At 35.7% G+C, this 22,188-nt stretch overlaps 1 protein-coding gene across 24 annotated transcripts in view; it reads right to left on the reverse strand.

The window, feature by feature from the left end:
- The window catches only part of RBFOX1 (RNA binding fox-1 homolog 1), a 957,841-nt gene that overhangs the window by 478,079 nt on the left and 457,574 nt on the right, over window positions 1–22,188 (reverse strand). The window contains exon 4 of one of the 24 annotated variants that reach the window (XM_074918977.1): window positions 15,330–15,415. The exons of the other annotated variants lie outside the window; for them this stretch is intronic. Within the exon in view, the coding sequence (XP_074775078.1) occupies window positions 15,330–15,413 (84 nt within the window). The 5' untranslated portion in view covers window positions 15,414–15,415. The remainder of the gene's footprint in view (window positions 1–15,329; window positions 15,416–22,188) is intronic. 24 annotated transcript variants of the gene reach the window in all.

A 22,188-nucleotide genomic window follows, 5' to 3' on the forward strand; every position in this document is an offset into this window, starting at 1 on the left:
AAAAGAGCTGACTAATAACAGTATTATAATGATTATTAATGTGAGTATAAGAGAGCACCATGAAGACAGAGGAATCGGATTTCCATCCAATTTGCTGTATGTTAAACTATCACTTTGTTGAATTAAGTACAGAAGCACCAATTTGTACCAATAAGAATTGAGCCAAAGTTGTTTTCATAGTTTCTTAAAAACTAAATGGCACCATTCAATACTTTAGTTGGCACTAGCAGCCACTTTGGAAAGTTACTCTCCTTATACCAGGCGTTTTTCTTCTAAATAAATGTTCACTTTATAAGAGCTGGCTAGTTACACATTAACTCCTTCACTGTTCCCAAGACGGTAAGCTGCAATAATCACAAGGAACTCCAAGGCCATGTTTGATCTTGGGATGTCGCCATGAAAAAACTAATATCAACAGGCCATAATAGCATTCAATGTCTTCTTCTACGCTCCTGCTATCCCTGGCACGCTATTCATCTCAGCAGGCATTTAAAAAACACAAGAAATTAAGTCTTTGAAGGGAATTCTTTGTACTTACTCCAATATTTTTCTCCTGAATGCTTAGCGTCATTTTATAGAAAATTCAGGCAAATTATACACTCGAAAGCCTTTCTTCTTCCCATTCTCTCACTCCACATTTTTATATTATAGAAAGCTACAGGCACCACTTTTTCTTTCTCTCTCTTTTCAGAGATTTGTTGATATTTTACAAAGTCCTCATTGTAAATTGTGGGTTTGCTTCTGCAAAAGTACTGAAAAAACCTTTCGAGCTTACAGACAGTCCTGCACTCTCCTCCTTAAAGGCAAAAACGGTGGTAAAACGTTGCAGTTTGGGCAGCATCTTTGCAGACTTTTAGGTTTTCAGGTCTGGGGTCACTAACAGTGGCTAGGAGACTGAATCAAGAGGGGAAAAAAAAAAAAAAAAAAAAAAAGATTGCTATTCTAATGCAAAATACATGGCCATACATATGGTTCTGCTCAGTTGTTCTGGGCGTTCTTAAACTAACCTTTACAAACCGTTAAATATTTTTCAAAGCTAAAAATCCACTTGAAGTGAGTACTGAAATCTCCAGGCAATTTTGTTTTCAACTGAAAAGTTTTTGTTCTCCTTTTTCTATTTCTTTGTATTTTTAATTTTTGTCCCCCCATCTTGTCAAACTGAGCAATCTCACTCGTTACATCTGATCTTCAGCATTTGGAATGGGCCGGGATAACAGACATCTGTGGCAAACATCTAAAGCTCAGGTCTGATCATGGAAATCACTTGACACACTTTCTCCACGTGTGTGCTTAAGATAACTTTAAAGCAAGAATTAAAACTTTTGAATATATAACTTGAACAAGTCTGTGAGCTTTCTGATGCTTACACATCACTGTTCACAGGGTTGACTGAATCACATTTTACTCATTTGAGTGGCTCCCCTGTGATCCTTCCAAGAAGGTGAGAAGTGCTGGAGTCCAATGAGAAAGGTGATTGACAGCTCTCCCTTTTTTGAATCTTCACCTTATTTCCATGTGCCTGGCTTCATTCATAGTTTGGGAAGTGGGAGAAAATTTATCATCGTGATACATGCCACTGCCAAAAGGAGACTTCCCTGGTATCACCCCTTATCTTCCCTTATATAACATAGATTTTTGCTGTATATCCCTTTGAACATATATTAGAAGCTTCAACTGTTAGCACAAAGCAAATCCTTTCATAGAAGTGTAGAAATATCTTAACCATATACTGCAGTTTCCAGACATTTTCTGCATTCCCAGCTTAGTCAACAAGCTACTCTGAGACAGGTTTGCTCGTGGACTTTGGCAGAAAAAGGGTGAATGACATTCTTTCCAGCAATGAGCACGTACGAAGAAATGGAGGAGAAGTAGAATTAAATACCCAGAAGCTTCAGTGGATCATATAGACGTCCTCTTAAATATAAATCTAATTTGATATAGCCATGCTTCTCCTGCCTTCTCCATGACATTGACATTTTTAAGACACAACCAGTAAGATATTGATATGCTGTTTTCCTATACCAGCATAGTTAAAATGTGAAATTTTTTTTAAATTAATTTGAAATGTTTCAATTCGTCTCTGAATAAGTTTAATTATACCTTTATCTCAGCAGATTTATAGCAACTCAGTGTAAAAGAACAAAAAAACCCGGAATAAAATCTCTATAAGCGAGACAAGTTAACCACAAGCTCTTTGCCATTCAGAGAGACTCCTCAATATTTAGACATCAGTATGATGTCTGGTTTTGTTTTTTTTTTTTCCCTCTAGGGACATAACATCTACACTGTCATTCTATTCAACTCATAATACAAAGCAATCTTGCATCTTTATAATGTTTGCATGTGTATCATCACAAGTGGCAGTCACTATGAAGTGTTAGTCCCAGGCAAAGACAAAGACAGCTATGACAAAGTATTAATTTTGAACTAAGCAGGGTATTGTCTGGGTGATGGTAACACAAAACTTCTCTCTTTTGCTCATGAGTCTGTTTCTTGCTGTAATAATTAGGAGAAGATAAATAAGTAATTTGCTCATATTAGATAGACGTTCATCAGAAAAACTTTACAAGCAGAAATGAAGCAGTAAGATATTCTCTGCACTTTACGCTAGGGATAAGCAACAAAAATGGAAATTGTATGGAGACAAAATTGTTCCATAAAAAGGAAAAATTGAACGGAAATTTGAAAATAACCCTTATTTGAAAACAGAAAAGGAAACCTAATGAAATAACATTACACGATTGAATTTGATTCTTGCAAAACCACCAAAAAAGATAGACTGATTCCCATTTATAATTTGGATTTCCTGTAACCATGCCAAAGGATGTCAAAATCTATTACGACTGATGTTTGCCTCTTACTGTACGTTGCATTCTAAGACTCAGCTTTATGTATTTGTTGAAAGTATAACAGAATTGTAAGGATGTATCTCTGCATGTATGTATACAATTGACAAAGTAATGTTAAAATAATTGGTGGCCGGTATTTGTAAGAAGTACGAGCTGGATATCTCAGCTACCAGGAAGAGCATAGCCCCTTCTTCCCTGCATGAAGGTTAGCGACTGGTAGGAAAGCAGAACAGCCAGGTCCATTCAAATCTCAGCCTCTTGCTAGAATCAATAGCACAGGCATCAGTTCAGGTGTAATTTAATTATATCGACCTGTAAACTTTCCACCTGGACACAATCTAACACTAAACAGTCCAGTGAGACCCACATGGCCAACGTGTGCTAAAATGAATCAAGTTCAATTCTTAAGGTAGCAATAGAGATGAGTGATGAAGGAACCCCAGATCAGCCTGTGAGTCTCCACACGGCTGCATTCCTTTCTCCTTATCTCTATCCCATCCTACCTTTCCAACCAATTTCCATCTGTTTCATATCCCAAATCTAGAAAAGATCATGATTTCTACAAACCAAGCCACTATTGCTGAGTGGAACAAGTCAGTCACAGAAACAACTATCTTTGACAAGTAGGAAGAGTAAATAGGCACGAAAATTTGCTTTCCCAAAAGTGCCCTGCTCTGGTTACAGTTTTCTTCCTGTCCCTGAAGTCTCACAGAGCAGCACTGCACTTTAGCTAGTAGTATTATAAAGAAAATGAAACATTCTTTTCAAGATCACAGAAAGCATACTTAAGTGAACAAGTGACATCCTTAAGAATGAAACAATCTCTCGCGAATTTAAGAACCTACTTCGAAAACTGTTTCTCTAGCTGCAGATTTTTTCCTTATAAAATTAAATAACTCACGAAATCAACCTCTCTGTGATATTTTATCAAGTAATTGTAATCTTGGCAACGTTATGTAACAAAGTATTCTGTGGTCTTGATTTATGTACACTTTTTAGGGAACATTAGAAAGGCAGATTTTCACAATTTGAAAAAAAAAAAGACTTTCAATTATCCTAGAGCTAAGCACAGAAGCATTATATAAATCAAGATGCATCCAGGGAGTTCAATAAGCCATACACATTCTTTTCGCACAAACGTGACACTAATTTGTATTTTAAGGCTTTATGACAACTTAAAGCTAAATAAAAAACTAGCATTCATCCCATTAGTGCTTATTTTTTAAAAGACACACACCTCCCAAAACCAAAACCATCACTGACTACCTCAAAATCACTTCAAGCAATCTTGCTTTTACCCTCATTTCTCAACAGCTGAATACAAGACATAATGCAGAGGATCAGTTTGATGCATAAGCACACTTCAGCGTATCATCTAAAATCTAATCGTGTGAGACACTACCATCTATAAACTGTCCATAAGCTATGAAGATAGTAAACTTAGATGTAGGAGCAGACTGTATGTATAATGGTTTAAATAAGGACACACTAAATATTTCAAAAGCTCCCTAATTCACCGTTGCTTATGTCCAGATCTGCAGTTCAAGATAAACTCAATTAGTTTAAAAAAAAAAAAAAGTGACAGTGCATTTAAAGTCTGTTACCATGTAAATTAACCAAAAGGATTAAGTCTTGAACATAACCTTTTAGCTTAACTTCACTACATTACAAAGTAGAATCCATGTGTAAAATGTTGTTTAGGACTAGTTCACAAGTTCTTAGGTCAGAAAATACCATTAGGTAGTTCTTGTTTGATCTCTCACATACCAAGGACAAGCAGATAAGTTTATTTTTTTAATTATTTACTGTCAATTCTTCATGCTGTTTCTGCCTCCAGATTCTGCAAAGACTGGACTGCAAGAGCAAGAAGATTTATGTTAAGTTCTGCCACTGGCTGCAATGTTTGTTTGATCAACTTCACTACTGGTACAAAGCTGCAGGTAACATTAAATATCCTGGTAAATAGAAGAGGGCTGTACCTAACACATTTTACAGCAGGGAACAAACTGGACAGCATAATCAGTAGAATTTGTTTCACAGTTTTGCTTAATATGCCAAAAGATAAATTAAATTTCAAATTTACTTCTAAAATACCGGAATTATTCAAAACCTGGCCTTGTCACCTGAGCTTTCATTTCGATGTACAAAAAAATTTAATTTCCTTCTCAAAGTTACTTGCTTGTTCTCTCCATGATGCATTAAAAAAAAATAAAATAATTAAAAACAGAGACTAGACTTGAAAATTTCATAAAAAACCAGCACAACAGGTTTGGAAGAAAGTCTCCATTTTAGTGGGAATGACAGAATGCTAGCAAGAAAGCACTACTGGAGTAACCTAAGCATTAAAGGAACTTACAAACTACCAAGGAGTAGTGTTGCTATTAGAAAATTCACTTAGCAATTGTGATGGGAGAAAAAAGAGAGCTGAAGAAAGAATCAGAATTACTGAAGGATCACATGAAGATTAATAGAATTTATCTGTATGTTCAAATTCGGAATAGGCAAGTTTATCTGTCCTTCCTCTGAAATTTCATAAAATATTGTTAATTCTTATGTCAAGAACATCCACAGAAAACTTTCAGGTAGAAATTAATCAGATTATTTGATACGAACCTCTTCAGGTGGTAGATGATGCAAGAGAACCATTTCAGTTCTATGCTTTAGTACTGAAAAGCATACCTCCCACCCCATAAATGAGTATTAATTCTTAAGGGTCTTTCCCCTCTTGATAGTGTGTTTTAGCCCTAAGAAATATATATTTTTTTAAATCAATATATTTTTATAGTATTAAAAAAATTAAATTTTGGGCTGTATTCGAACTCGTGTCTTCCTTTGTGAGCACTGCTTATTAAAAAAACAGGAGAGAAACTACAGTAAATGCAGAAAGCAGACAGTAAATGCAGAAATTCCCAGTTAGTGTTGTAAAGATGGCAGGGAAAAATGCCGTTTGGGTAGTTATTTATAGCAAAGTTTAGATATTGGTTACAAGCCGTTTTGGGAAGCTGTCCTTATCTATATATCACACTTAGATGCTAGACTTCTTACAGCTGGATATTTATGAAGGCAATTTAAAGAGTGACTTGAATAATATCACTAAGTGAAGATTTTGCACTGATAGAAGTACACCCTTTAACTAACTGCATTTGTCACAAGAATAACACAGTGATTTAACATAATCATCTTTAAATTACGTTTCCACAGTATATGCAGAGAAACCAGGACCATTAATTCAGATTTTCCAAAGTACTAGATGCTTGGTTAAAAAAAAAAAAAAAAAAAAAAAAAAAGGGGGTCTAAAGAGACATTAAGATTCTGTTTCCCCAATTTAGCAATATAAAACTACGCAGTTAAAAATTCCTCGGCAGATCTGAAACGAACCTTTAATACAAACAGCAAAATCCTCATCTCTGCAGTAATGATTTATTTGATGGATATTGCGCCTATTCGTATCAATTAGATCATTAATAAGGTTTTCTATAAGGCTGTTCTGTTAATTTAGGAATACCAGGTAATGTATTGGTTACTTTATTCCTTTAGCGGCTTAGCATTTATAAAACAAAATATATTATTAGGGAAATTTTAAATCAGAAATAGAAGCAAGCATTTATTTTAGATTCAAACATCAGTCAACACAGGCCAAGTATATCTAAGTACTTTTAAAAATAAAAAAAACAGTTATCTATTTCTTGCAGTTTACTACTAATAGACTGAGAGCTATAGTTGTGACTTCAGGGAGACAGACCTTACTGACATGTCTGTGGAAATACTTTGGTTCCCAGAAATCACCAGGGATATTTTCTGCCTAGCCCAGCAAGAATTATTAGGTAGCGTGTTTAGGAAGAAGAGCTGTGACAGCCTCTAAAGATGGTGTGTGTTCTCCTACATGCCCAGTAAGCTGACAAAGGGTAGAATCGGAGTTCAATCATCCTTCTTCAGAAGGCCAACCCTGAGGCTAGAAAACAATCTCCTAGTCCGTTGTACCCCTCAATATTTTGGAAAAAAAAAAAAATATTTGAATTTAAAGGACTTTGATTTTAGACATGCAATTAGCATTGGCATTTAGTAGCACTTGTTTTGATGTCAAGTTTAAGAATTCAAAATAAACCCCCCAGACTATTAAAATAAGGCAATAGTTGACTTGATTGCTACCATTCAGGTTGAAAATCATTTAATAAGAGTATTGAAACAGCAAAGAGATTTCAGAAATCTTGCTGGACAGGCAGCAGCACGTAGCAGCAATACTTCAACACACCAGCTAAGCCTTCCGAAACCTGAATTTGATATTCAAAGTTGCCATTCAACTGAGTGAGAATTAATTCAGCTAAAAATCCTAAAAGTGATCCTAAAAGCACACAGAGACCACGGACCGAAGCAGCGGCCCCCACACACGTAAGCATCTCCAGTCAGAATCCCGACACCCTTCCAGTGCAAACAGTGGTGGGGCTTGGCTCAGAAAACAATCTTGGGGAGACAGAGGAAAAACACTACACACTCACAGATCTTGGGATTTCCCCCTCAAATTAACAATAGTGACCCCACTAAAGGGTCACTTTATTCATGTCAACAAATGGCCTGTGCTCCCACATGGCATTGGAAGGGGAAAGAGCTTCGTACCAGCCACTTAAAAGGCAGAACAAAACGTGTCACATGTCTGGCACAGATGGACAACTGCATTTCCAAGAACCATTTCTTTTCTTCATGTAATATTTCTGCCAATATACAAGTACTCGCTAATTTATGCTGTGATACATAGGGTTTTCCCCAGCCACAGACCGAATAATGTGGTTTTGTAAACGCAGCCTACGGTGCAGCCTGATGCGGCCAGACCTTCGTTGAGAGCTAGAGCTCCTGAGACCGCTTCTGTGTCCCCTGATCCAACTGCCCTCAATCATTCTGGGGACCACAGCCTCTTTTATGTATTCTAATTATAGCCAACTGGCAACCGAGAAACATTAGAGTGAATTAAAATAACGAACGGGTGTGGCTTGTCAGACTTGTCAGCTGCATAAAACCACTTTTTATTTACAGTTTACCTTCTTGGAGAAGAACACGCATCATTCAGAGGAGGTCAGAAAGACAAATACCTAGATACACAATAAACATTCACTTTTTTTCCTCTTATTTTGAAGTCGCTACTCCTATGATTTTGTAGTCAGAAATTTAACAATGCCCATTAACTTTGCTTTTATACTATCTGAACACATTGTAGATGCTTTTACCGTTCTTGATTTTTTTTTTTTTTTATGTATTAAGGAATTATATGCTTAGTTGTTGAGAGCACCACAAGATCTTTCTGCTTAAATGTTTAATATTTTCAAACATTTTATCAATCTTTTATTTGGACTGTGAGATGCACTAAAGTTGTGAAAGATATGAAATATTAAAATGCTTAACTACACTATCAGATATGTAGCTTTCTATCATCCCCAAACCATCAAAACATAGAAAAGATAGTTTTTTTAGTTTTGAGATGCCATCAGTAAATTAACGGCCTTGGTTTTCTACCTTAATTGAACTAGCATTGTTTGCTAAAAGACAGAGTAGTCGGTAGCCAGCCCCAAAGTGACTAGAAACTCACAACATCCATATTTAATAAGATGCTATAGCAGAAATATAGCGTGCATTCTGTGCTTCTATAGGAAAGCAACATTCATTATTCTAGAGATTATTCCTTAATAAATATTTCAGAAACTTGAAGAGGAGAAAAATTAGGATAGCATATACTGTGCTCTTGATAGTTTAAAAGCACTTTTGTTTTCTGACCTATGATGAATCCTGATGTTGTTTTTATTTCTGATGCATTTTAATGCCATTATGGGTTTGAAATTCATCTTTTGGTCAGTTTGAGGGGGTGAAGATATTGGATGTTTTGTTAGTGCGCACAAACAAGTTAAAAGTCATCTTCCATTAGCATGTACAGAGAGCTGACACTTCTTTATTAGTATTCCTGATACTTTGGATATCACCGCATAAATATGACAATTTACTGAACGGTAGCAAGAACAAATGGCCAAGCATGCTCACAAATTCCCCCTTCTGAAAGTCACAGAAACTGACTGCTGGGCGGTCATTGTTCTCACTTGCCTATGGTAATGTCAAAACAAAATAGCTATTTGAGAGACAAAAAGAACCGTTACCCTCCAGTAGTGCTTTTTTTTTTTTTTTTTTTTTTTCCAGTGGATTTGTGTAGCTGTGCACCTATGCTTAAATTAATCATAACAGATAGTGGGTTGAGTTAATGCAGCTGCTTTTTAGTTCAGATAGAAATGCAAGTAAAGATACAGACAAACTGTGTTAGGTGAGCGTGTGGGCAGGGATTCACGCGGCCTCTTCGGGGTCTATGGCCCAGGACAGGACGGGAATGCGTACGTGAGTCTGACAGCCACAAATGTCTGGAGGGTCACAGAAGACGAACTCAACCACCACGAAGTTTGGTTAAAGCAACCGTCTGCCATATAAACAGTAGCCAAGAGATTAACAGAAAATTTTAAAGAAACAAAGGAGTCAACTTGAAGTCGTTAAGCAGCAGGAGAAGGGCAGCACTCCAGCTGCTGGGCTGAACTGGGTGGCACTTCTGCCCAGCCCCTGGGTCACTGGTGAGGAGGAAGCAGCATGGGTACACATAAAGCTGGAGCCTGCCCCCCGCCTCCCACAGCTGTCCACAGTTTTCAATCCACACAATAAACTACAACAAAGATCTTTTGTCTGTTACACATTTGAAGATATTGCTATGGGCGATATTCCCCCAAAGGCAAATGAAATAGAAAATTGGAATAGCTGAAAACTGATGAATATCTTAAAAGATCAAACTAGGGGTTTTTTTAATTTTTTTTTTTTTTTCTTTTGAAGTGAAGCACAATAAGGCAGAAGATTTTTGGGATTCAGAAGGGATTAAAAATCACAATGTTACCTGCAGTTTTACTAAGAAGAGCCTAACTAAATGTCTGGTTAAAAGTGCAGACAAAATCGCAGAGGTGGACAGAATGTATTACTTGAACATTGGAACAGAGCAAAATACCGAGGTTACCATTTCCATTTTTTAAGTTACAAAAAACCTGCTGCTGAAGCAGTTAGAAACTTGATTTTAGATCCCTTCTAAAGGATGAAATAATGAATTATATAAATAAAGTTACACCTGAGGCCAGAGATAGATCCTAGATCTCCAAAGAGTATTCGGTCTCTTAAGGTAGAAACACATTAAAGCCCAAAGGCCAGAACCAGTCTCCAGAGAATAAAAAAGCCCACATTCTTCTTCCTAGGATCAAAAAATCTTGAGGTAGCTTACCTTCAGGCACAAGGAAGATTTTGTCCTCAGACCCTGAGGCACATCAAACAGAAACACGAGTTTTTTCCGCATGGAAAGTGTTTTGGAATATAAACTACTTAAGGACACTGAAGAACAAAACCAAACCAAACCCTGCCCCAGGGTTGTACTCCAAAACCACTTTTACATGGGATGACAGAAGTGTTTTGGAATCACATCATTGGCTCCCTGAACAGGTGGATGAGTAGACAGAACTATTAGCCAGTAGCGAGACAGAGGGCAGAAAATGAAGATACCGAATATGTGCTCTCATTTTAATGACTTGTTAATTCATATCTTCTAGCCAGGGCCTTTTATTAGAGACTGTAAATCTCAGACAGACAAGGAGTCGTGAGATTTTGAAATTGCCTTGTAAATTAGTTACTGGTAATGAAACCATTTAGTTTTTGAAGGGATGGGATTGTGAGGGCTTTTCACGTTGCAATAATTATTGAACATTACTGAACCAAATAATTAAACCGCGCTGTACAAAAACTCCCATAATAATATTCACACAATTTCCTTTTCTTCCTTTTTAAAATCCTACATTGCAAGACCTGTTATTGATATGTGAAGGCAAAAATATGAATGTCACACTGCCAACATTACATCCATTGTTTCACGTCATAAAAAGGATGTAGTACATGATGTATACGATTCAAGAGCAATTCATCTTCACCATATAATCTACACAGAGTCTTACTTTTCAAAGATTTAAAAAATATACTCAGATAAGGGCTCTTTTAAAAAAAAACTTAAGATAGTCATAGATTTTTTAATTAAATTTTGAACGGGTGAAATAAAAATTCAAAGTCATGTTGGATGCTTTATCAGCGCCATCTCAAATTAGATTTCAGGTTCCAAATAATATTTTCCTTATCAGTGTTGATGAAGGGGGACTATAAACATACAGCTTAATGTGGGAAAAATATTCTTCAGCTATTCTCTTTTCATTCAGGTTTCTTTACTGCTGTTTGGAAAAAAGGAGATAGGGAGGGGCGCTTTGGTTTAGACAAATAGATTTAATTTTTCCTGAAGTTTTTTTTCTTTTTAATTTTTTTTTTTTTTAATGTACTACGATTTGCCTATGAAGGAATTCCCAAACTGATCTCCAAAAAACACCCCAAAAAACCCCCGGGAAAGTCACAACTGGATTAGTAGCTTTTCCTTAATGAGAACCTTAGTTCCAACTACCTTGTTGACATCTACTTGTTGCTATGTTACGGGAGATCAGTCTGGATCTGAACTATGCCCAGACTAATTTTTCTTGGAAAATACCTTTTCTGTCTGTACACAAATCTACTTCTTCACTGTAAAAGCATAATGAAAGCAGCTTTCCTAACATAAAAAACCCTTCTCGTCCTGTGAAATCCCTAACAAAAATAATCCTCCGCCCTAATATTTGAAGATAGCTTTTTGAGTATATAATAATACTCTAGTGAATTCCTGAAATAGAAGTATGGCAAGGATTTCCCCATCTGTTAGCACAAGATAAGTTCTGATTTGATGTGATAAGAGGTTTTCTTATGTTCATAAAACAGAGGGTTAGTACTGCGTTCACAGCTTGAAACGCAATTTCTAGATGTGAATTACCAGGAATATTATTTACCTGTTTTCAAAGCCTCTGAGCTAGAAGTTGACATTGATATAGGGAAATACTATAATAAACAACTACGGGATAACTACAACAAATAAGTTCTATAGGTTAGGAAAATAATTCTGAAGGAGATTAAGTAATATGTAATTCTAGTTATGGAACATTAAAAATTTTGTTTGTCATTTCATCCATTCATTTTTCCAGAAATGTTTTAATGAAGCTTTATGGTGAGTCTATGCTCTACAGAGTGTTTTACTCAACTGAGTATGACCATCTGAATTTAATCACATCTCCCACCTGCATATGGTTAATGCCCTGGAGGATCTTGATGCAAGAACTCAAAAGATTTGATCGAGCAGCGGATATGAGTTTATTGATGTCTTGACACACTCCTTTCTTACCTTAATCTTTCCCCCACTTACTCTTGATAAGAGAAAGAATAAATTCAAAGAAAATTCTCGATAGATTTTTAGTACAACCCTCATCATCAAAAAATGCCTGGGTGATGATTGCTCCTACCTGAATGTACAAATTGTGGATTAAAAATTCAAAACTACATTCTACGATTACAAAGATTTCTCAGATAAGCTCTACTGCAAATGGAACCTATCTGTCTGGGTAGGTTATTTGTCAGAGCAATACTAAAAGAACTTGATCTTGAATAACTTATTCAAAATTTTCAAGTACTTCTACTGTGAAGATGAAAAATTTATTTACTAACAGATTTATGTTCTTATTTATTATAAATTACTGGGTATTTAAATCTAGTCTGTCAAAAGTGATTTTTATTAACTGTAAATTCCAAGAAGATTTAAAATGATATATACTCATCCTTATACCGGTTGCGTTCAGACTTTTCAAAAACAGAATTTGCATTTCTCTCTGAAGATACGCAGACCTAGCATTTTACATTAGAAAAATTAAGCGTATGTGTTTGTAATCTTGTACAATAAACCAGTCTGGTAGAAACTGCACATTTGAAACACTCAAAGTATCACAAACTGGCCTTTACTTAATGTTTAGAAAATCCAGGAGTGGAATAAATTGGGTTACTGGTGTATTTTCAATTGTTAATTTCAGGCCAAGACGGAAAAGCCATAATTAAAAACAAACAAACAAACAAAACCAAACCAAACCAACCCAAAAACCACAACACAGAAAAAGGTTTGTTGAAGAACCTGTGACACCGTTGCTCTATAGTCACAACCCACAGAAATTAAGCTGTTCTCATGACAAAGGTGACTTCTAACCATATCACAGCCTACAAATGCCAGCTTAGCATTTACTCTATTTCTCTTCAAGTAACAGCTCTGTCAATAGTATAAGAAGTCGGCATCCAATAACACAGAGAAAGGAACTGTCAGGTGTGATTTCATCACTGTTTGGATAAGCCCAGGCAGACCAAGGTCTCTTAACAGAATCAATAGGCAGCTAATGAGCACTTTAAGGCATGAAGGGCTTGAGCCAGCTAAAGAAACCCGCCAAGGAAAGGACTTGAGCAGTTAAGTAAAACTCTGAAACACATCCTTAAGTCGTACTTATTTTATGGGATATGAATACAGGCTTTAAACTGCATGATTTTCTGCATAAGCAATGCTTAAATAAAATTCTAAATTCTGAACAAGTTGCTTACCGTGCTTAGCTTAGAAGGTGTTTAAAGTAGGGTAACTTAGCTGAAAATGGAAAATCTTGCTGAAGTTCTGGCCGCTTCCAAATATTACAGAAAACTGATGGAAGCAAAAGGATTCCCTATCAAATGTGAACTTAAAATGACAATTTGTATCTCAAAATTATTTCACACCAGGTCATATCACAGCTTGGTTCAAATCAAAGACCAATTCTGTAAAATCTGAATAATAACCTCAAGTATCCTCGGGTATCATATTTCTTTTCCCTCAAAGGTTTCTTTATCAAAGGCATTTGCAAGTTGAAAGTTGGGTTTTTTCAACTTTGAGCTCAATCTCAACCTGGGGTTTGAAAGTCAAATTGGATTCTTCGTTTTGCCCATCACTGATTGCAGTAAAGATTTTTTTTCCTAAACTGGATTTGATCGCTGGTGTAACTTCATTTCTTCAACTAAACTCTCAGATAAACTAGTATAGTGTTACTTCCTTTAATGGGCTTGCTCTTATACAATTAACTAGACCACAGAAAGAATCTGTAAGCCAGATCTAAAATCTAAAAATCTAGCAATATGAACAATTAAGTATTGAACTAAACCTTAATGAAAAATGGTGGGATTACCTGCTTTTGATATTTTCACACAGAAGTGTGATGCCATTCTGGAATATCTGCGTTATACAAACTCAGATTACTGCATCATATCTGCCAGTTACAAAACCAGTATGATTATTTTTTACTTTAAATTATACCTGCATTTTAAATTAACACAATTTGTTTATGGATAATCTTATGGTCTAAAGAAGTCCCTTTTTTAGAGATTATTTCTTTTTTATTCCCCCATTTATAAGGCAGGCAGGCAGACTTGTTTCTTGAAACATGGAAGAAAACAGTTTCTTTGCTTGTTCCCTAAGTAATTTTCTGCCCTGCCAACTCTTAAGACAGGAAATTTTCTTACACTTTTTACCCTCTGGGCCTTAATCTTATGTCTGTGCACTTATCCTTACAGTGTTCCCTCATCTTTTTTGCTATTTCTCTTCCACATACAAGTCTAAACCCCAATCCCTCCGCATATTCTAAGGATGTCATCTGGTATTACTGTACCTACCATGAGGTTTCCTTGTATCAGATAAGCACCACGAAGACCACAAGATAAAAAGTACTAATTCTGTATAAACCTGTTCTGCTTCAGCTTTCTTCAACCTAATTTCACTGACGGCCTGTAATCCAGCTCAGTATTGTCTGTCCATACTGCTCTACATTTATGCTTCGGCATGTATTGTCTGTCCAAAGTGAGCCTGAAGCTGAAATAAGAGCATAGAGCTGGCATGAATGAATATCAAGGTTCCGAGTTAACTTGGTAAAAACACAGTTGTCCATTGGGTCTGGTTCAGATCAAAACCATAATTCCTAGTCATCTGGCTGCGTATAATATTGTTGAATCAGGGACTGGCATCACAAGAGGGTCATCAGGCCACTGTCCTTGTTAAAAGTTGGTTGTTTTTTTTTTGTCATAAGCATGAAGGAAGGCAAAAAAATAAAACCAAAACATGTAAAAGCCTCATGATGAACTAAGAAAGTGGAGTTCTAGATAAATACTGTTCAGAAGAGAAATGCACTACAAATCTAAGACAGAAATCGAGAGGTATATGACTGCTTTCTTGAGAATATTTCTGGTCTTCCCAGTATGGGTCTGGATAATCAAGAGCTAACTGCAGTACACTGGCAGAGTAGGTACAACAAGCAATGAAAATCTACTCATCATGTAAGAACAGAAAAAGGTTTTCCAACCTTACAAATTCTTAAACTGTTATACACAAAAGATCAAAGAAAAGTACAAGGTAACCTCAGTGGATGAGTTTATAAATTTTGATCTTCTGCACCAACTATTTGGACACTATTTTCTCACAGTTCACACTATTGGAAGTATTTCTTCTACATCTACTTGGTTTTTGCTTACACTTGTGCAGAAGGCCATCTTCCACTCTGAACTGAGAAAAGAAAGTGGCGATGTCCCAGCTTTCAAGCACTGGCAAGCTATCATTCCTGTGAAATAAGAAGAAATTGGAAAATATGCCAAAGAAACTCTAATGGCTTAAAATTTATTAGGCTTTACCAGGAAGTCTGTCATCAGTTGCTATTCATTTATCATAACGAACACTAACCTTATCTATCAGCTGTATTACGCAGAAAATAAATGCTGCTGGAAAACAAAAAGTGTACAAATTGCACTGCATGTTCCTTTAATTTTAAAGGTTTCATAATGAGTACATATAATTTGAGAAGTTTAGTGAGAGGCAAGTATTTACTGTATTTTATTTTGTTAGGCTCCTGGGCATCTTTGTGCTGAAGACCTTCCCTTCTGCGTTCTCTTTAGACTGTATTTTCACAGATCACGATCTACGAGACAATTACTTGTATCAGGGATTTTAGTTCCATTAATACCTGATGCATGATGCAGCCAGCTGGTCAGCAGCCGAGCCACGATCACTACCAGAAGTTTGTCAGTGTGAACAGCAACTTGCACAACGCCAATGAGCAACGTGAAGAGCAACAGTTGTCAATCATGCTCAGTGACCGAGCTTCAACAGCTCTATTATAAAATTTAGAGACCATTTATTCAATTCTCACTATTTCAGAAAATGACTTTCATGAAATCGAGAGACAAAGTAGTTTTACGTTTTGGGAGTCAGCTAGAATGCTGGTGTTACATAAGTCTACCTGCTAACTGTGTTTTCTGAGTGTATACTGACTAACGACTCAATTTGTCTCAGTCACCAACCACAGAACCTCCTCAGCACTTCTTTTTTCAAAGATTCAAACTCAAAAATTCTCACTTTCTCTTCCTTTTAATTCACAAGGAAAATTGGAAAAGACGAATGATTAAACAAAGCAATGACAGGAAACATGGTTAAAAATGACAACTTTACAGCTTGTGATTATCTGTTAAATAATGAAAGACATGTATTATCTATGAGACAATTGGATGCAGCACTTGGGCTGGGGTTTCTCTCTTAAAAGACTTTACAAGTGGAGACTGAAAGAATCTGAAGATTCGTGTATTGTTAAAAAGCGTCAACCTCTTACACAATTTAATGAATTATTGGCATTTCTTTGTATCCAACAATCAAGCAGCAATTCTCAAAATATTAAGCAAACTATATGAAAATATTGCTTGCGCTAAATAAATTCTGACTTTTTTAAAGTTCAAAACTACAGAAATTTTGAAAAACAATGCAAGCTATTCACAGGATGTATTTTGGGAATCTGAAATTTAATATTCAAAATTATACCCAAGTCTCTTGACGGTCTGTTCACAGAAAGTGCTTGTTCCTTTAAACTAAGCTAGAAGGCAAGCACATGGAGAAGACCCTGTGAGTTTCTCTGATATTAAACAAACTGTAGATTTGAAACTTCAACTGTTTTGAATGAAAAAAGTGATTCCTTAACTTACACAAGAACTACATCAGAACTGGATAACCATCTCAGATGTCCTGAGATCAGCACCTAAATCCCACGCTCTCATTTCCTTTTCCCTCCTGCTGCTTTACTTTTGCAGCTTGTGCCTGCAGTGAGGCTCTGGGATTTTTTTATTACTTTTTTTAAGAATTTCATAAAAACCCAAGCACGGAAACATTATATATATATATATTTATAATCATATCAAATTCCAGTTTTTCTGTTCTCCAGCAAATGCAGGTAACTGAACACACACTGTCATGTATCAACCTCTAACATGAATCTCAATATTCACAAGGAAATCCATAATCACTGCTCAGATGCAGAGTACACAGTTTTACGTATTTATGATTCTCTCTTCAGCAACATTTCACCATCTGTAAACACAGTAGTTTCTGCTGGTCGTAAATACTTAAGATGTTATTTGTGTACCATTGACCTTAATCTTGATGGCTTGCAGAGACTTATCAGCTCTTGGAAAGTTAGCAAGCATCACTATGTAACCCGGGAAGGTACTACTAGGATGAGAAGCAAATGTCCTGACTGAAAAAAAAACCTTGCCCAAAAATCCCCCTAAAGAAACAAAGAAAAGAAAAGAACTCCCCTAAAACTTATATGGCCAAAATGTAAGAAGAGAGGACACTAGAGTCAGTTTTGTAAGAAATATGGGTAATTCCTTCCATAGTCAGTAGAATAATATAAGTGTAGAAAACTAGAAAACTCTCCCATTTTGATATTTATACAATTTAAAATGTAGATATTAGGGCAGAGGGAAGAAAACAGTAGAAAGTAAATACATGAGAATATTCTTAATTTCAGAATGTCTACATGCATTAAAGTCTTGTTCTTGAATTAATACGACTCTTTAGACATACATACAAACAATTTTCAAGTTATTAAATAGAAGAAGGACACTTCAATGTATTATTTTTCCAAGAATATTATCAAATATTATAATTAAGCTTTTTACCGACACAAAAATCTCACAGCTTTGGCTTCAAGAATGTGCTGACGAAAAGAAACAAGTTAAACCCTGAGAACAAAAAGAACTTCTAATAGCTTCACGTGAAAATACTTGTGTACCTCTAAAAAAATTGTCCAAGCATTTTTAAAGTGTATGTATCAGTGAGACATTCTTCTACCACTGCCGACTTCTCGTGCCTAATGCTCAGAATGCACACTTTCCATACTCTGAAGGAGAAATGGAAAAGAAATTGAGACATTTGTAAGGAAAAAACTGTCAAAAAGCATTTGATCAGCAACAAAACAAGGCATTATAACGTAAATTTCATACCTTGAGATCAACAATTTCTTTCACCTCATATTTTGACCAATGAAATGGAAGTCTAGCCAAGAACCTGTTCAGCCTAAGAATCAATCCACAGCACAAGCAAAGCAATTATTTGCCTATACACTTCGGCTTCAACTTCCCACTAATGTGAAAGTGGCCATCCCTAAATCATGGTCCTAAGGCAATTTTCTGAAACACAAAAATTAAAATACTTTTTGTTTCCCCGGTTCTTAAGCAATTCCTGCTTCTAGTGCCATACCATTGTCCTTGTTTTCAGGCAGATTTTAATTTCTCCAAACCAGTAAACACTCCTTTCTCAGTTTATGTTTTTCATATAGCATAAATAAAATCAAACCATTTTTGGCTTTTACTCTTTCTTTTGCCTTTCATATATGAATCTGAGCATCTCCTGAAGCTGAATTGCCTTTCTCATTTGTCCAACTTCTATCGCCAAATTGCCGATAGTAAAATATTTCACGTGATCGACAGACAGGACAAATTTACAACGACTTTAATATCTTTTGCCAGTATTAATTTGCTCTCAAGACAAAGAATTCAATCTAATGGAAGGTAAATAGAATATTTTTGTAAGGGATAAATTAAAAAAAAAAAAAAAAAAAAAAGCAAATCTTGATGGTCAGTAAGGTCATTTGCTATGGCTAATGTGGATCTTCACAATTGGTGTTCAAAATATATTGGCAGAAGGCTGTTTTTAGCAAAGATTTAATCTGTATTTACAATATATTCAATACCTAGTGCCTTTCCATTCTATGCTTCTATGGGTCACTTTGTGGAAAGACTAAACCTTCAGTGATTAATAAAAAAAGAGGGGAAAAAAGAACAAAACAAATACTTAAAACATGTAAGTTTGATAAACCGGGAATTTCTCAAGTGGAGTCAAGTTAAATCTAGATATTAGAATACAGCAACACTAACAATCTTGAAATCCATCATATATATCATCAAATCGGCCAATACATTTTTTCCAGAAGAGAAGACAGATCCACTTTCTCAATGGCAACATTACAGCTAAATTCCCAACTTGAAATAAACGCTAACGTGTCAAACTTGTATCCTGCAGGAATTCATTCACATGTTAAATTGTAGGGATGATACATAAACTGAAATACTCATGTGTACATATAGACGTGCGTATTTGTACACCGGCGTAAGTTACTGTCAGTGCGTACATGCTACGTGTCACACTCTTTTACAACACATTGACTTGCTATACTCACGACAGCAGTTATTCTCTATGAAAGTAAGAACAGTTGAGAAAACAAATTGATCAGATTTTATCATTGAAAAAGTTGGTGAGCAACCAAGAAGTTTTTAATAAACCGTATTGGTGTATATGTGACAGATCTCATCCACACACAATACGTATCTCTGCAGAGACTACACATATTTGATGGGCTAGAATATCGTGTATGCCAGTGTTTGCATATAAACATACATGTATTTCCTCATAACCATTTACCTTGAACTCAACACAACTAAACGCACAGGAAAATTCTCTTTTAAAACATCAGAAAAATGCAAGTGCGTAATTGTCTTGTGGGTAATTTTGGAGAAGAGCTTCTATATTTAGTGAATAAAATAGAAGAAATATTAGGGGAAGGTGTTAAAGATTACAGGTTCTTTTAGAAATAAAGAGAAACTAAGATATTTTAAAATATTTTCGTTTTAATTGTTAAACACTGACTTTTCAACAACAGGACAAGCAGATTCTGAGACATTTGAAAATCTAATTCCCTTAAAAATAGACTTAATATTTGCTTTTCGAAATATACATGAGAAGTCACCTGTTAAAATTTATACTAAGTTCAGCACTAATTTCCACAAATAAAAGACACTATAATTAAGCAATTAGAGTTATAAATAATTATTTCACACCTGCAATGCAAGCAACTAATAAGAAAACGCCTCATTTGGGAATATGAGGTAGAGCATAAGGAGAACAAATTCACAAAAGACGCTCATAAAAATCTCTGATACTTTAAACCAAATTAATTTGCTAGGAGACAAAGCAACAATAAACTTCCCTGAATGGTTGTATCCTGTCTCTGTGAAAAGGCCTTTTCTTCCATGTTACCTGTCTCGCGGTAGTTTCCTAACTTCGTTTGAACTCTCAATGGTTAAAGTAAAGTAAGCATATCAAAATACGTGCAACGGGCTTATTAGTTCAGTTTTGACAGGTTGCTAAACGGTAACTCAGAGTGAAGAGCTGAAAACATTCCACAATTAATTACCTCGATATGCACTGCCTGAGCTACAGCCTGCAGAAGAACTGCTGACAGTACAAAATTCGCATTCCAGTGCTCCTCCCGCCTCTCCCAATTTACAGGAGAATAGGAAATCATGAACAATTGATACACTCTGTTAGCTCCTATCATGGAGGGTGAGCTCACATGTAGCCTTAGGGGTATCTCACACAGTTTAATGCTGAAAATAAAAGGTAATGTTCTTGGCAAAGAGCTGGGGGGATTAAATTTGGAAGGCTTGAAGCAGCTTTGAATTGTAGTCAATAAAAAAGAACCAAATAGTAATTTTGTAATTTAACTGTGCTGGTTATGCCCAATGAGTCAGACACTTGTGAAATAAACCGTATAAATAGAAAAATGGCTTAACTCTTTCTGCAAGCGCAGTGCATCTTCTCCCTTCTTTTCCCTTCCTTCCTTCCTTCCCTCGTTTCTTTGTTTCAACAATACTATATGGTGACTTTCTCCAGCTTACTCTCTTGGGACAACTCATCATTCGAAGAGAAACTATGCTTTTTCGAAATAGCTTTTTTTTTTTTTTTTTTTTAATTTGTTCTGTGCTGTGGATGACGACCGTGCCAACAGAGCTTGTAAAGATAAATGCCTAGTGACTGTTCCAAGCAAATTAAATGGGTGGTTCACTATTATATGCTGGTCTTATTGGAATCTCCGCACTCAAGGTGACTCCTCTTCTGAACACAGCGTCTCCCCTACACCATGACCTAAGCTGGCGTGTGCAGGCCTATATTCAAATAGAAAATAAGTCAGATTTTGCATAATTCAATGCTCATCTTCTCGTTTCGGGTCAGCTTTACGGAGGTGAAACGGACACTGGTCCCTACCAATTCTTTAGCAAGCCTGCTGCCAAACTACACGGCTCTTGTGCTCCAAACAGAATTGTGATGAGGATAAAAAAATTATGAATCCAAAAGCACCTTGTGTCTGCAGTACCAGTATGTGAACAGAGAAAAGCAGAAAAAGAAACCAGTGAGTTCAGCCAGTGGCTATGGCAGCATTGAACCAGGCAGGTATTCCAGTATCCTGCAGTAATAATAAAAAAAAAGACTCCGCTGTCTGATTACATGATTAATCACTACATGATTAATTTGCCTGCCATTACTCAAGTTTAACATTTTTACACTTAAAACAGGAATTATTTTGGTTTCCATAATACAACTAAACAAGATACACATTATTAATCACTTCCTTAATAGCAATAACTTTTATTACTTCTCAAATTACTGAACCATGAAATGTATCTAAATACTCCAAGCAATTTTGAGTAGAGGTAAAACTAAATTATTTTTTCAAATATGTACCCTTATAATTACCTTATTCAGATTATCATTGTATTGATTTAATCAAGTTCAACTAAATTATTTTTTCAAATATGTACCCTTATAATTACCTTATTCAGATTATCATTGTATTGATTTAATCAAGTTCATAACCACATTCAGCCTCATTTAGAAAACTGCAGAACACTACAAAAAACTAGTTATTGCCCACTGTTTCACTGGTTGAAACACTGACTTTACATTAACACTCCGGATCTTTGGCAGTTTATTAGGAGTAGTTCAATTTTGGCAAAAAAAAAAATAATATATTAACGTCTATTTCAAAAGAGAAGGAACCTGTTAATAAAAGGTAATATTAAAACCCTCCAAACGTAAAATTCCACGTAATTGCATACGTTTTTTACTGGTGAAATTCTTCAAAATCAGCATTTTTCTGGATTTTCTTTATAATTTTTATTATTGGGTTTAGAAGGAACATGAAGTCAAGTAATTCTGAAACTCCTACATGAA

The sequence above is a fragment of the Athene noctua genome, chromosome 15 (assembly GCF_965140245.1).
Source record: "Athene noctua chromosome 15, bAthNoc1.hap1.1, whole genome shotgun sequence".
Taxonomy (NCBI): Eukaryota; Metazoa; Chordata; class Aves; order Strigiformes; family Strigidae; genus Athene; species Athene noctua.